At 35.5% G+C, this 13045-nt stretch overlaps 1 protein-coding gene across 3 annotated transcripts in view; it reads left to right on the top strand.

Annotated features, from left to right (window-relative positions):
- The window catches only part of LOC150099411 (mitogen-activated protein kinase kinase kinase 7-like), a 415932-nt gene that overhangs the window by 249760 nt on the left and 153127 nt on the right, over nucleotides 1-13045 (top strand). For all 3 annotated transcript variants that reach the window (XM_090403539.1, XM_090403540.1, XM_090403541.1), the window contains one exon: nucleotides 2792-2939. In XM_090403539.1, the coding sequence (XP_090259665.1) occupies nucleotides 2792-2939 (148 nt within the window). The remainder of the gene's footprint in view (nucleotides 1-2791; nucleotides 2940-13045) is intronic.

The following is a 13045-nucleotide window of genomic DNA, read 5'->3' as shown; positions in this document are numbered from 1 at the left end:
CAGCACCTATTGAATTATAGTAATGATTATTACTATCATTCAATAGGGTCTGAATGATAGTAATGATTACTAATGGCTGCCTAGTATCTGCCTCAGCTTGCATGTATTGTTATTTTTAAAGATTTTTGAGGAATACCTAATAAATTCTTCAGAAACAAGCCATATAGTTACTTTGAAGATACAGCTCTAGGCCTAGAAAGTTTAGGCAGTGATTTATATCAGGCACTCTTCAAAATCTTTTCATTCAAAGAACTGATTAATAAAACTGTAAATTTCAACATGGCTTTTTTTTAGGTATTATTTCTGGGAGAATTCCCATGTTACTCCTCTTAAAAACTATTATTTTTACAGCTATTTTGCCTACTTTAGTTTAGGAGTGTGCCCTTTTTTAATGTCATTGGCTTTTTACTCAAGAATTTTTAGGGCATTACAGGTGTATTTTTGAGATAAATACAAATTTGAGAATAATAGAGGAAGAAAATTTGCACATACCTTTTTTTGGATGTTGTTAGCTGTCTTCTTTCTGCGATGTGCATACTTCTGCTGATAGGGTGTTAAAAGGGAATGGGTTTTTGGAAAAAGTGGGGGGGGGGTTAAGGCAATGTGGGAGAATTAATTTGAAAAACCTGGGGTTTTTATATAATATATACATATATTATTATTTCTAAGGGCGCTTTTTTTTGGAGGGGGGGGAAGAGATGAAAGAGGGGACTGAAAAATAGAAATTATTTTTTGAGGAAGGGGAAGGGTTTATTGGGAAAAGGGGAGCCAGGGAGAGGGTTAACAGGGTGCTAGCTGTTTTGACCGTGTGTCGTCCTCAGAACTCATGGGGGGAAGTGGATGCTATGTCATGTTGGCTTGTGTTTCTGCCTTTGAAGTGCTGGTGTTATCTCCTATTGGTTGGAGTTGTGACCTAATTTTTATGTTATGGAGCTTCCAACACTCAGAGATTATGTAGGGTCGGTGGATGTTGATTGAGTTTTCTTCACATTTTATGGCTATTGTTTCCGATATTCTAAGCATTATTTCATTGGCTTGTCTATCTATTATTATAGCCTTGTCAATTTGCGGGGTATGGTATGTTTCTGTTTAAGGGCATGAACTGCTATTTCGTTTTCCCTGTACTTTGTATTCTATTTTACTTTTTGATGTTGCATTTTTTCGTGTTTAAATGTTCTGGCCTGTAACATTCCTATTCCAGATTGTTTAAACACTAAAAAATGCAACATCATCAAAAAGGAAAATAGAATACAAAGTACAGGGAAAACAGAAATAGAAGTTCATGCCCTTGAACAGAAACATACCCCGCAAATCAACAAGGCCATAATAATAGACAAGACAATGAAACAGTGCTTAGAATATCGGAAAAGATAGCCATAAAATGTGACAAAAACTTGATCAACATCCACTGATCCTACGTAATCTCAGAGTGTTGGAAGCTCCATAACATAAAAATTAAGTCACAACTCCAACCAATAGGAGATAACACCAGCACTTCAAAGGCAGAAACACCAAGCCGACATGACATAGCATTCACTTCTCCCATGAGTTCCAAGGACGACACACAGTCGAAACGGCTAGTACCACATTAACCCTCTCCCTGGCCCCCTTTTCCCATAAACTCTTCTCCTTTCTCAAAAAAAATAAAATTCTATTTTCAGCCCCCCTCTTTCATCTCTTCCCCCTCCAAAAAAAAGCACCCCTAAAAATAATAATATATATATATATTATATAAAAAAAAACAAAACAGGTTTTTCAAATTAATTCTCCCACATTGCCTCACCCTCTCCCCACTTTTTCCAAAACCCCTTTCCCTTTTAACACCCTAACAGCAGAAGTATGCACATCGCAGAAGGAATACAGCCAACAACATCCAAAAAAAGGTATGTGCAAATTCTCTTCCTCTATTATTCTACATGTATTTGTCTCAAAAATACACCTGTAATGCCCTAAGAATTCTTGGGTAAAAAGCCAATGACATTAAAAAAGGTGCACTCCTTAACGAAAGCAGGCAAAATAGCCGTAAAAATAATGTTTTTTTTTCTGTTGAATCACAGTACTGATATAACCCCATGCATATTTCACATTAGCTGGCCTGCTTGGCCGAGTGAATAGTGTATCTGCTCTCCAGCCAAAAAGCTGCTGGTTCAAATCCCGCCTTGGGCATGGATGTTTGTGATTGTCTGTGGAAATACCAGTGGTTGTCGGCATTAGATGGCATTGGTGTAGTTGCAGTCAGTTGGTGATTGAATGGTGGAGACGGAATTGTAGAGCAGATGCCCTCCCTCGATAAGTCCTTGGACTCCCTGGAGGTGTCAAATAATAATAATATTTAGTAGTCAAGATTGAAGTTATGTCAACTCTCATAGATGCATTAGAATCTTTGACAATTGTATTTCTTAATTATGCAAGTCAGACTTAAATAAGTCTTTCAGTTTTTTTTGTAAATAAATATTTCCGAACTTAATCTATAATTGTATTTTGAAAGATGCGAGATCATAAATATCAAAGAAGATTTTTGTGAACCTTGTGTTCATAATACAGCTTAATATTGTATGCTGAGGAACATGTTTTCCAGTTGATGGCACTTTTGATGCATGTTGGCATTTCACTAATAACTAAAGACTTTTTCAGAATTAAAGAATTTAAAACTAGTATATAATAGTTTTAAACACAAACCATGTGTAATAAATAATATGTGGTATTCAGTGATGAGTAATAACTAGAATGATTTATTTTATAAATGTAAAATATATATTCCGTTTTAATTTTTTCTCTTTTAATTTTACAGAATGTTTGTCCTATAAGTGCACCACCATCATTAGCCAGTAGCATTGAAAATTTGTCAGAAGAACTCAGACAGGGATCTCACAAAAAAGTTCCAAAGAATGATTCAGATGAGCTCAGTAATACAGACTTGAGAGTACCTCCATTTTCTGGTATAGTTTCATTAAGATAATCTTAAAAATATTACAAATGTTTTTGGTCATTTTAACATTAACATCAGAAGTGTGAGTTATGTTCAAGCAAGAACGTGATGTGATGAATTTGGGATTCTTGTTATTGACAAAAAACATGAAAATGCAGGTGTCAGCAAGAGAATGTATTTATGGTGGATGCAGCTAATAGCATTGAAAGTGACTGATTATTCCATCCTTGTCAAAAACACACATCATTCACTAGTTTTAGTCCTTTAAGGAACTGGTTTTAGTTCTTAAAGCATGGGGTGTTTGGGACACTGCAAAGTTAGTCAGGTGAAGAAGAATGAGTGATTAATTTTGTATAAGAAAAAGAGGGGTAGTTGGTAGAACCATGGTACAATCCTGCATTGATGAGAAGTCAGAGAACACCATCCATCATGAAGTTAGGTGATTGATCAGGAAGAGAAAAACTAGCTGTCTAGTTAGAGAAAGTGGAAAATATGCCAAGCAGAGGAGAATGAGATAGTTCTTTTACTTAACAGCTGGCAGAAGATAATCTGACTAGTATCTGAGGATTGATGTTTAGTATATTGGAAAAGTGATTAAGACTACAATTCAAGAGGCGTGAACAGATGGCATCAATGGCAATATCATATTAAAAATGAGGATATTAGGAAAGAACTTGACATTGTCAGCATCCAGGAATGCATTAGCAGAGCTAATCTCAGGTGGTATGGTCACTTAAATAGAATGGGAGAGGAAAGATTAGCAAAACAAGTGTTCTCTGCCAGGTTGGCAGGAAAACGACCCAGAGGAAGACCAAGATATAGGTGGATTGATATGGTACAAAGTGCCTTAGACGATAGTAATATAAGATCTGATAATGTTGGAGTCTTGACAAGTAACAGACTGATTTGGAGGAAAATTGTAGATAGGAAGTTAGTAATAATGTAATTTTTTCATGTAGTACTGTCATATCCTGTACACCCCTTGAGGGTACATAGCAGGAATTTGATGATGATGATGATTCAAGAATTGGTTGTTAGAAATATGATAACTCATAGCAGATAATATGATTTTATGAAGGGTTGAGTCTTGCCTTAATAATTTGCTCAATTTCTATAACAAAGCAAAAATTGTGTTGGATAACGGAAATTGGCTACACCATGATATTGCTAGATTTTGCAAAGGCATTTGATGGTATGCTACACAGAATTTTATTTTGCAAATTGGAATAAATGGATAAGAAACCAGTAACATAGCTTAGATGGAGCATTCAAAATGAAATGTTTAAGAAAAATAAATAAGACTCACTGGTCAGAACACAAAACAAATGAGATAGTCAAACATGGATTAATCTATAAAGAAGATATTATAGCTGTAATTCTTAAACAGCAATTAAATGTTTTTGATTCTTCCGGAGAATGTCTTTTTGGAGATTACCAAATATAATCTTGAATGGAATCATTGGAGGAAGACAATCAAGATGCAGACCAAAAAGAACTAGGTTGCAGTTTTTGAAGGAAAGATCACAATTATCGAGCTTTAGAGAGATGACAGAAATGGCCAGAGATAGTCAGATGGCAAAGATTTCTTCATATGGGACTCAGTCCATCATCTGACGGATGAAAAATAAATGGAATGTTAATGAATAGTATATGGTAACGTGGAATCCAAAAGAAGTCAAGTGACCAGTGGTGTATCACAGGATTCTTTACTCACACTACTGCTATTCATTTTGTACATTAGTGATATCAGGAATAACTCTTTGGGATGAGGATCTAGTTTGTTGGCAATGCAAAATTATGAGAGAAATTGTTAATTAAGGTAATCTAGAGATCCTGCAGAATGAAGTAAAACAGAGTTGACAATTCAGGCAAGGATAATGGTTGTGAGCTTAGTTTGGCAATATCCATGGTTATACACATACTTTAATCAGAGGTAGGTGTAATATGTATCTCCAATACATGGTACTATAATGCCTGTAATATGCGCTTGCATACATTTTACAGTGTACTTCTGAACTGCAAGAAATTGAGGCTTGTGGGATTTAGGAATGATAGTGGACAGAGAGTTGAATTTCAGAGGACGTATTGGTAGGCTCAAAAACAAAGATCACTTGGTTTTTTTAAAAAAAAACACTGATATGTAGGAATAAGGAAGTTATTATTCCTCTTTATAAGACCGATTATGGCCACATCTCTTTTATATGCTAATGAGGTTGTTTGGTTTCTTAGGATGTAGAAGTCCTGAAGATGATACAGAAGCAAGCAAGCAAACAATGAAGATGGTGAATATGCTGTGGAATGAATTTGTGTTCTTCTAATTTGAAGAACACAAGTTAGAAGAACTTGTGTTCTTCTAACTGGATTGTTGAAGAGCTGCCTGTCTGATCCTTTCCACCAAAGACCAGCTCCCTCCTCTCTCAGTGCCTGGAGTGTATAGAGTACCTTGTGCCTGTAAACTGGCTTACTTTGGACAGACAGGCAGATCAGCAACAATCCAGTTAGAAGAACACAAGTCATACATCTGCAATCGCGATTATGGTCAAACTGGCCTTGCAGACCATGTTTTGGATACTACCCACAGGATTTCCTGGAAAAAAACCGCCATGCTCCACCATAGTAAATTCAAAAAAGAAAGACTATTCTTTGAATGTGCATCTGCACTGAGGAATCAACCGAATTTAAACAAATACAGTTGCATTAAACTTCCCAAAATTTGGGAAACATTAATTATCAGAAATCCCTTTTTACATCCTAGGCCACCTGCAAATGCCAATAGAGGGCACACCACCTAGATAGGAATTTAGTTTCACTCACTATTATATTATATTTGTGTGTGTGTGTGTGTTGTTACAAAAGTTTTTTTGTAATCCCTGATGATGTCTCTGTGACAGAGATGAAATATTGGAAGGATTAAAATTGTTTTTAATCCTTTCTCAGTGCTGATAATATTCCATTAAACCTCCAACATGAATTCTTCACAGCACTTAAGCCTCAACACACAGAATCTATTTACATATTACAATAAGATGACTGCTTCCATGGACACAGGAGAAGGATACACAGTAATATACTTAAATTTTGCAAAGACTTTTGATAGATTACCACATGATAAGTTGATAGTCAAACTGGAGTGGATGGGGTTGGATATTAGATTGGTGCATTGGATTGGAGACTGGCTATCTGATAGGTATCAACAAGTTGTGTATTGGGGAGCGATATCCAGGAAAAGGAAAGTTACTAGTGGGTGCCTCAGGGGTCTGTTTTAGAGCCATTGCTGTTTAACTTGTATATTAATGATATTGGTGAAGATTGGATGGAGATATTTAGTTGTTTGCAGATGATGCAAAGTTAGGACGAACCATAAAGAGTAGAGAGGGCACGGGAATGGGGATGTGAGTTCAATGTTGCAAAATGTAAGGTTTTAAAATTTGGAAAACAAAAATGGGATGCAGAATTTATGCTTGGTGATGATATATTGTTGGAGGTGGAGGAAATAAAAGAACTGGGGGTGATAGTGGATAAGGATCTGAAATTTAGGGGGACACATAGCCAAAATTGTGAAGACAACACAAAGGCTTCTGGGAATGATGCAGAGGACACTGACATGTAGAAGTAGGGAGATTCTTGTTCTGTTGTATAAGGCTTTGATTGGACCACACATGGACTATTGTGCCCAGATTTGGTCACCTGGTTTTCAGAAGGATGAAGAGATGTTGGAAATGGTCCACCAGAAGCAACTGACTAAGGTAGTTTCTGACGTCTGGAATGTCGAGTATGAGGAAAGATTGAGAAGATGCAACTTGTAGAGTGTGGTGGACAGGAGGAGGAGGGGAGATATGATAGAGACCTACCAGTTATTAAGGGGTTGTTATTGGATCAATGCTGGAGTGGTTGCACAGAAAATAGTGGGAGATCAGTGGAGAACCAGAGGTCATCATTGGAAGCTGTATAAGGAGGGTGTGAGTATGGGAGTTAGAAGCAGGTTTTTTTCCATGCAGAGTTGTGAATGATTGGAAAGCCTTGCCTGAGAGTGTAGTGTCTGCAGAGAATTTGAGTGTGTTTAAAGCATGGTATGATGTGCTATGTGTTTGATAAAAGGACCTCCTAGATGAGCCTTTGACTCCATGAGGTGTCTTGGGTAATAATAATAATAACATGTCCTGTAAGTGCACTGCCATTAGTATTAAAAATATGTCAAAATAGCTTTGATAGTTTCTAGCATAATAGTTGGAAAGAATGACAAATGATCCAATCAATTCAGACCGTTAAGAGTACCTGATATTCACATAAAATATATATATATATATATATATATATATATATATATATTCTACATTGCATAGATGTAGGGTACTGTATAGTGGAACTGTAATATACAAGTACTACCCAAAAGTTTCTGGACTGCCAGAAGGTGCAAGTACAACTAGCAGTACAACTTACTATCACTGGATATTGTTATACTACTTCATTATGAGTTTATCTATTGTTATTTTGTTTTGCAATTTTTAAATTGGCTTATTAAAAAGGACAGAAAGTTTCCATCAGGTTATGTTTGCACTCTGCTTTCAAAACTTTTGACATTTTGCAAATAGCACCATTATCAACATTAGGTCCAATAAAAGACAGGCAAGGCCAGTTGAATATGTATTTTTTATTTTATGTTGTTATTATTATTATTTTTTTTCAGAGTGAAAGAGATGTGCATCAGGAGTTCATTCCTGCAGAACGAACTATTAACCATCAGTACTTAAGTATTCTTAGTCATTTAAGGAATAATTTTTACCAAATTAAGAGCTTTGATACGTTCTTAACAAAATAGTTTGAAAGAATGAGGAACAGTCTCTTTAATACAAACTTTTAAGAGTATTTTCCTTTTCTGCTAGTATAGTTTCCTTCAAATGTTTTCTAATTATTATAACCTGATGATCACATCCAAACAAGGTTGTAAACATGTAGAATATACTTCAATATATTGTTGTAGTATATAATTGAAAATTTGTCAGAAGAGCTTAGACAGGGTTCATGCAAAATTGCATGAAAGAAGATGAAGAATTTCATTAATACTGACTTACTAAATCATTTAAGGAATTGAATAACGTAGATACGAATATAAATTAAATTATACTTTAATAAATTTTCCGATATTTCGGCAACGTCACATTGCCATCTTCAAAAGGAACTAACAAAACGGGCATGTGCATGTAGGCACTACAAAACAGTAACTGAGAATGAAGTGATGAAGCTATTGTTCTCCTAAAAGTCCTGATGTGCCCTCTAGCACAGCGCTTCCCAAACTATGAGCCGCGGCCCCCTTGGGGGCCGTATGTTTTGTTGAGGGGGCCGTGAAATAATGAAAATAAATTTAAAATGTTTTAAAACTAAGTAGATTTTTTTTTATTTTAAAACAAATGTATTTAACTTTTATTATTTATTATTTCTTTTTTGCTATTTTTTATATTTTAATGGAAAAATTCACACATTGGTGTTGGTTCACAAACTTTGCTTATTTCAGAACTTAATGAATATTAGTAAATATTGCTTATTCATATGTTTCATTTCAAAGCAGTGGTTAATTGTATTTACTTCGAATGCTCTCCAGGGAAGCTCCAAATCTTCCTGTCCCTTTCATCACGCATTCGTAATCAGAGACTGTTGATATTGAGTTTATATACATATCAGAACTCGTTTTATATTATCACTGTCATCCGAGCTAGTTTTCCGTTACCAATAAAAGTTTCGCATATACTTCACACATGAAAAAAAAAAGCTTAAACAAGTTCATGTGGGGAGATAGTAACTCGCTTGCAGTGGCAAACAACACGTCCTCCCTCAGAGGCAATAAAAACAAGTACTTTTATTATGCCAGTGAATAAGGTATGAGGAGTCTGTGTAATATATTTCTCAACAAATAGTGCAATTAGAGACAACTGGGATAAAAACACACTAATTAATGAATCACATGTCCCCTCATACAGAAAATATGCTGTATATATAGACTGAAACAAAACCATATGTTGCATGGGCAAACACAGTATCTAACTAAAAACTATTGTTATTAATTAGATGTATGCGAGTTCAATTTCACAAGGCAGCAATAAAATTCAACTGAACGTGTTAAAATTCGTAAAAGTGTTAAAACTAAGTAATATATATATATAATGAACGTTATGGCAGTTTCACACATGGAATTCGGTTGAAGACAGTTAACATTTCAACTCAATTGTCAGCTATGCTTTTATCTTTCGGTTGCGCGATCTTTTGTTAATACCGCACCAATCATATGCACGTTTTAATAACCTGCCTTTACTGTCTGTTTCGCGTTAGGCTTAATTACCGTAAAGGGAGAAAAGTCACAAAAGAGAAAAATGTTCCTGATCCTGGGATTATTCAGGTAATATTCACTAATTTCATGTTATAAGTCTGTGGTGTGCCAGTATCGGTAAGTGGTGATATTATTCGATCTATTCTACGTTAAAAAATTTAACCCTGAGATGGATAAGTGGCTGATAAAAAATAAAAATAAAAAATTCCCGCAAACAATCAGAAGAAGCAGAAACAGACTCAAAAAAAAAAGGACAGTATTTCATATTTTACCAGAACAGCCCGCATCGTCTTCAGAACCAAACGGTAAGATGCAAAAAATGTAATATATGCATTTGATTTTTGCAATTTTCGCTGTGTATATTTTGTATTGAATATAAATACAATAAATATTATAATAATATATCTCTCTATTACGATTTTTTTCGAGGGGGAGCCCGTGAAATATTTTAATTTTTGCAAAGGGGGCTCTGACATCCAGAAGTTTGGGAAGCACTGCTCTAGCAGACTAAGTAGGTGCTCTTGGCTGTTGGGCTGAAGGTCTGCTGATGTAAGCTTCCCAAATTTGGGGCAGTCACATACAACCAAATTTGTTGAGGTTTGAAGAGTTTCTTAGGGCTGAAGCTGATTCCATAAATAGTCTTTTGAATTTGTATATGCTATGGTGTATTACTGTAACTTTCTTCCACCTTATTTTTTGGCGTGTATCCAGAGCATGGTCTGCAATACCAGAATGGCTGTACTTGTGAAAATGGATGTAGTCCTTGTGTTCAGAAATCCTGATATTCGCTGTCCTGCCTGTTTGCCCAAAGTAGGACAGTTTACAGCTGCAAGGGGACCTGGTATACACCAGGTAGGTCTAGGGGAAGTGGATGTTCTTTAGTAGAGCGGATAAGGGATGCCAATTTTCTGTATGGTCAGTAACAGGAGGTCAGGTCATGTTTTTTTTAAGATTTTGGTAATTTTTTCCGAGGTGCCTCTGATATAGGGAATGGTGATGGATTTAGAGCATAGGTTCCCAAAGTGGGCGTTACCACTCAGTGGGCGCTGAAGCCTTCTGGGGGGGGCTATGATGAGATCAGACGCATTTGGGTGCGTTAAGGCAGTCTAGAGGTCGGTGGCTCTTTATAGAAGAAATTAATAATATATATTTAAAAATTAATTATTTTCGTGATTTTGCGATTAGATAATCATTTAAAATTTAAATATTGCATTTTAATTCATCTTATGCATGTCTTACACGATCAATTTTTTTATCAATTTTCTATTTCAATGAGAAAATAGAGCATGTATATATATGTGTGTATAATAGGTTATGTTTACAGTAGCAAATATATTCGTTATATTTCATTTCAAATCTGAACAAATCTGAAAACAAACCCCAACTCAAAATCACCAGAGTTAAAGATCGGTACTATCAAGGTAAGAAGCCTGAATGACAAAGAAATGGAGCTAGCTGAGGAATTAGATAAGTACCACATTGACATAATAGGGGTGACTGAAACAAAAAAGACAAAAACTGGTGAGATCTTTCTGAGCAATAAATACAAAAATATTATATTCAGGCAATGACAATCAAGGAAAAGAAGGAGTAGCCATAGTATTCAACACAAAATACGATGCTAATCTTCTTGAATGGCAGTCAGTCTCAAGTAAAGTAATGTGGGCAAATATGAGAATGGGGGAACTGGACAATGAGACTTATTTGTGCCTATGGTCCCACAGAAGGTTCTACTAATGTAGAAGTGGAGGAATTTTTTGATGCTTTAGAAAAAGCAACTGACACAATGAAAAAAGGAAAAGTTGGTCCTTGTTGGAGATCTAAATATCAGAGTAGGAAATGATTGTGAGATATACAAAAATATTTTGGGAAAATTTAGAGAAAAGAGCAAAGCTAATAATAATGGCAAATATCTGTTGGATTTCTGCTCAGGACATGGTTATTACTAACACCATGTTCCAACATAAAAATGTGCACAAATTCACATGGAGAGAAGAGGCAAGGAATAAGAAAAATCTCATTGAGTATGTTATTGTTGATAGTGATGTTTTCTCCCTGGTGCAGGACACCAGAGTGTACAGAGGATTTGAAATTGGAAGTGATCACTATTTAGTCTTGAGCAGGATAAAATTGAATTTCATATTGAAAAAAATAACATGTAAGAAAGTTTCAAAGTGAATAAAAGTTGAGCAGCTCTCAGATGTGAACTGTAGACTAAAATACAGAAAGATTATTGAAGAAAAAAATGAAAGAGTTTGAGAACAGGAATCAAACCTTGGAGATTCAGTGGCAAACTCTGAAGAAAACATTGATTGATTCTGCCAGAGAGGCATGTGGTGAGGTTGTCTGCAAGGATAAAAAAATCAGAACTCCCTGGTGGACACCGGAAGTTAAAGAGGCAGTGAAGGAAAAGAAAAAAGCATATCAAAAGTACCTATCAAATAAGTCAGCTTGTGTTCTTAGAGAATATATAGACAAATACAAGAATGCTAAACACTGTGTAAAACTAGCTAAACAAAAGTCATGGGAGGACTTTGGCAAGAATATAGAAAATAAATATCAAGAAGGTGGCAAAATATTCTGGAGGTTGTTAAAGAAGCTTAGGAATGGAGGAAAGAGTGCTGTAAAAGGAGTTAGAGATGATAAAGGTGACATGAAAACGGGAGAAAAAGATATCCTTGAAGTATGGAGTAATTACTTTGAAAAACTGCTAAATGAAACAAGCAGTGATGACAGCACAGTGGTAAAAAACACTGACCAGGCATGCAGTCAGGAATACATATTCATATTTGAAGTAGAAAAAGCCATCAAAGACTTGAAATGTGGAAAGGCAGCAGGAGTAGATGATATTTGACCAGAAATGCTGAAGTATGGTGGTATAAGAGTCTTACAGTGGTTGTACTGCATAGTTCAGAAAGCCTGGACAGAGGGACGAATTCCCGATGATTGGAGTAGAGCTCTCATAGTACCCATATATAAAAAGGTAAATAAAATTGCATGTGAGAATTACAGAGGTATTTCCCTACTGAGTGTTCCTGGCAAGATCTATCCAAGTATACTTGAGAAATGGTTGAGAAGAATTGTGGAAGAAAAGCTTGGTGAAAAACAAGTTGAGCAGCTGGATTCAGGTGAAATAGAGGTTGTCAGGATCAGATCTTCACTTTACGACAAATAGTGGAGAAATCATGGGAATATAACAAAGTATTTGAGTTTTGTCGATCTGGAAAGGGCATATGACAAGGTGCCAAGAGAGAATCTATTCAATACGCTACAGTTACATGGTGTCAATGTGTCATTATATCAAGCAATACTTAGTCTTTATTTGAGTTGTAAGTCAGCAATTAGAATTGAAGGAAGTACATGAAGATGGTTTAATGTTAAATCTGGTGTGAGACAAGGATGTACATTATCCCCTCTGTTATTCATTATCTGTATGGATCACATTATGAAGGAAAGTGGTATTAAACATGATATCAAAATCGGAGATGTTAATGTTAGCTCTTTGCTTTATGCTGATGATGTTATACTTCTAAATAAATCCGCAACAAGTCTGCAAGATTCTCTGACTAAATTGAATAGCTGTTGTAATAGATATGGTATGAAGGTCAGCAATAAAAAGACAAAGACAATGAAAATAGGCAGAATCATTGAAAATGTCAACTGTGTTGTGAATGGAGAACTTGTGGAACAAGTAAAACATTGCAGCTACTTAGGCACGATTTTTAGTGAAGATGTTAAATTAAATTTAGAAATAGACAACAGAATCAGCAAAGCTGGTATGGTGGGAAGTCAAC

This window comes from Typopeltis vanoorti, chromosome 14 (assembly GCF_054136105.1).
Source record: "Typopeltis vanoorti isolate ZY-2024b chromosome 14, IOZ_Tvanoo_1.0, whole genome shotgun sequence".
Classification (NCBI taxonomy): domain Eukaryota; kingdom Metazoa; phylum Arthropoda; class Arachnida; order Uropygi; family Thelyphonidae; genus Typopeltis; species Typopeltis vanoorti.
The sequence above is the reverse complement of the archived record's forward strand: the minus strand, read 5'-3'. Positions and strand labels throughout refer to the sequence as shown.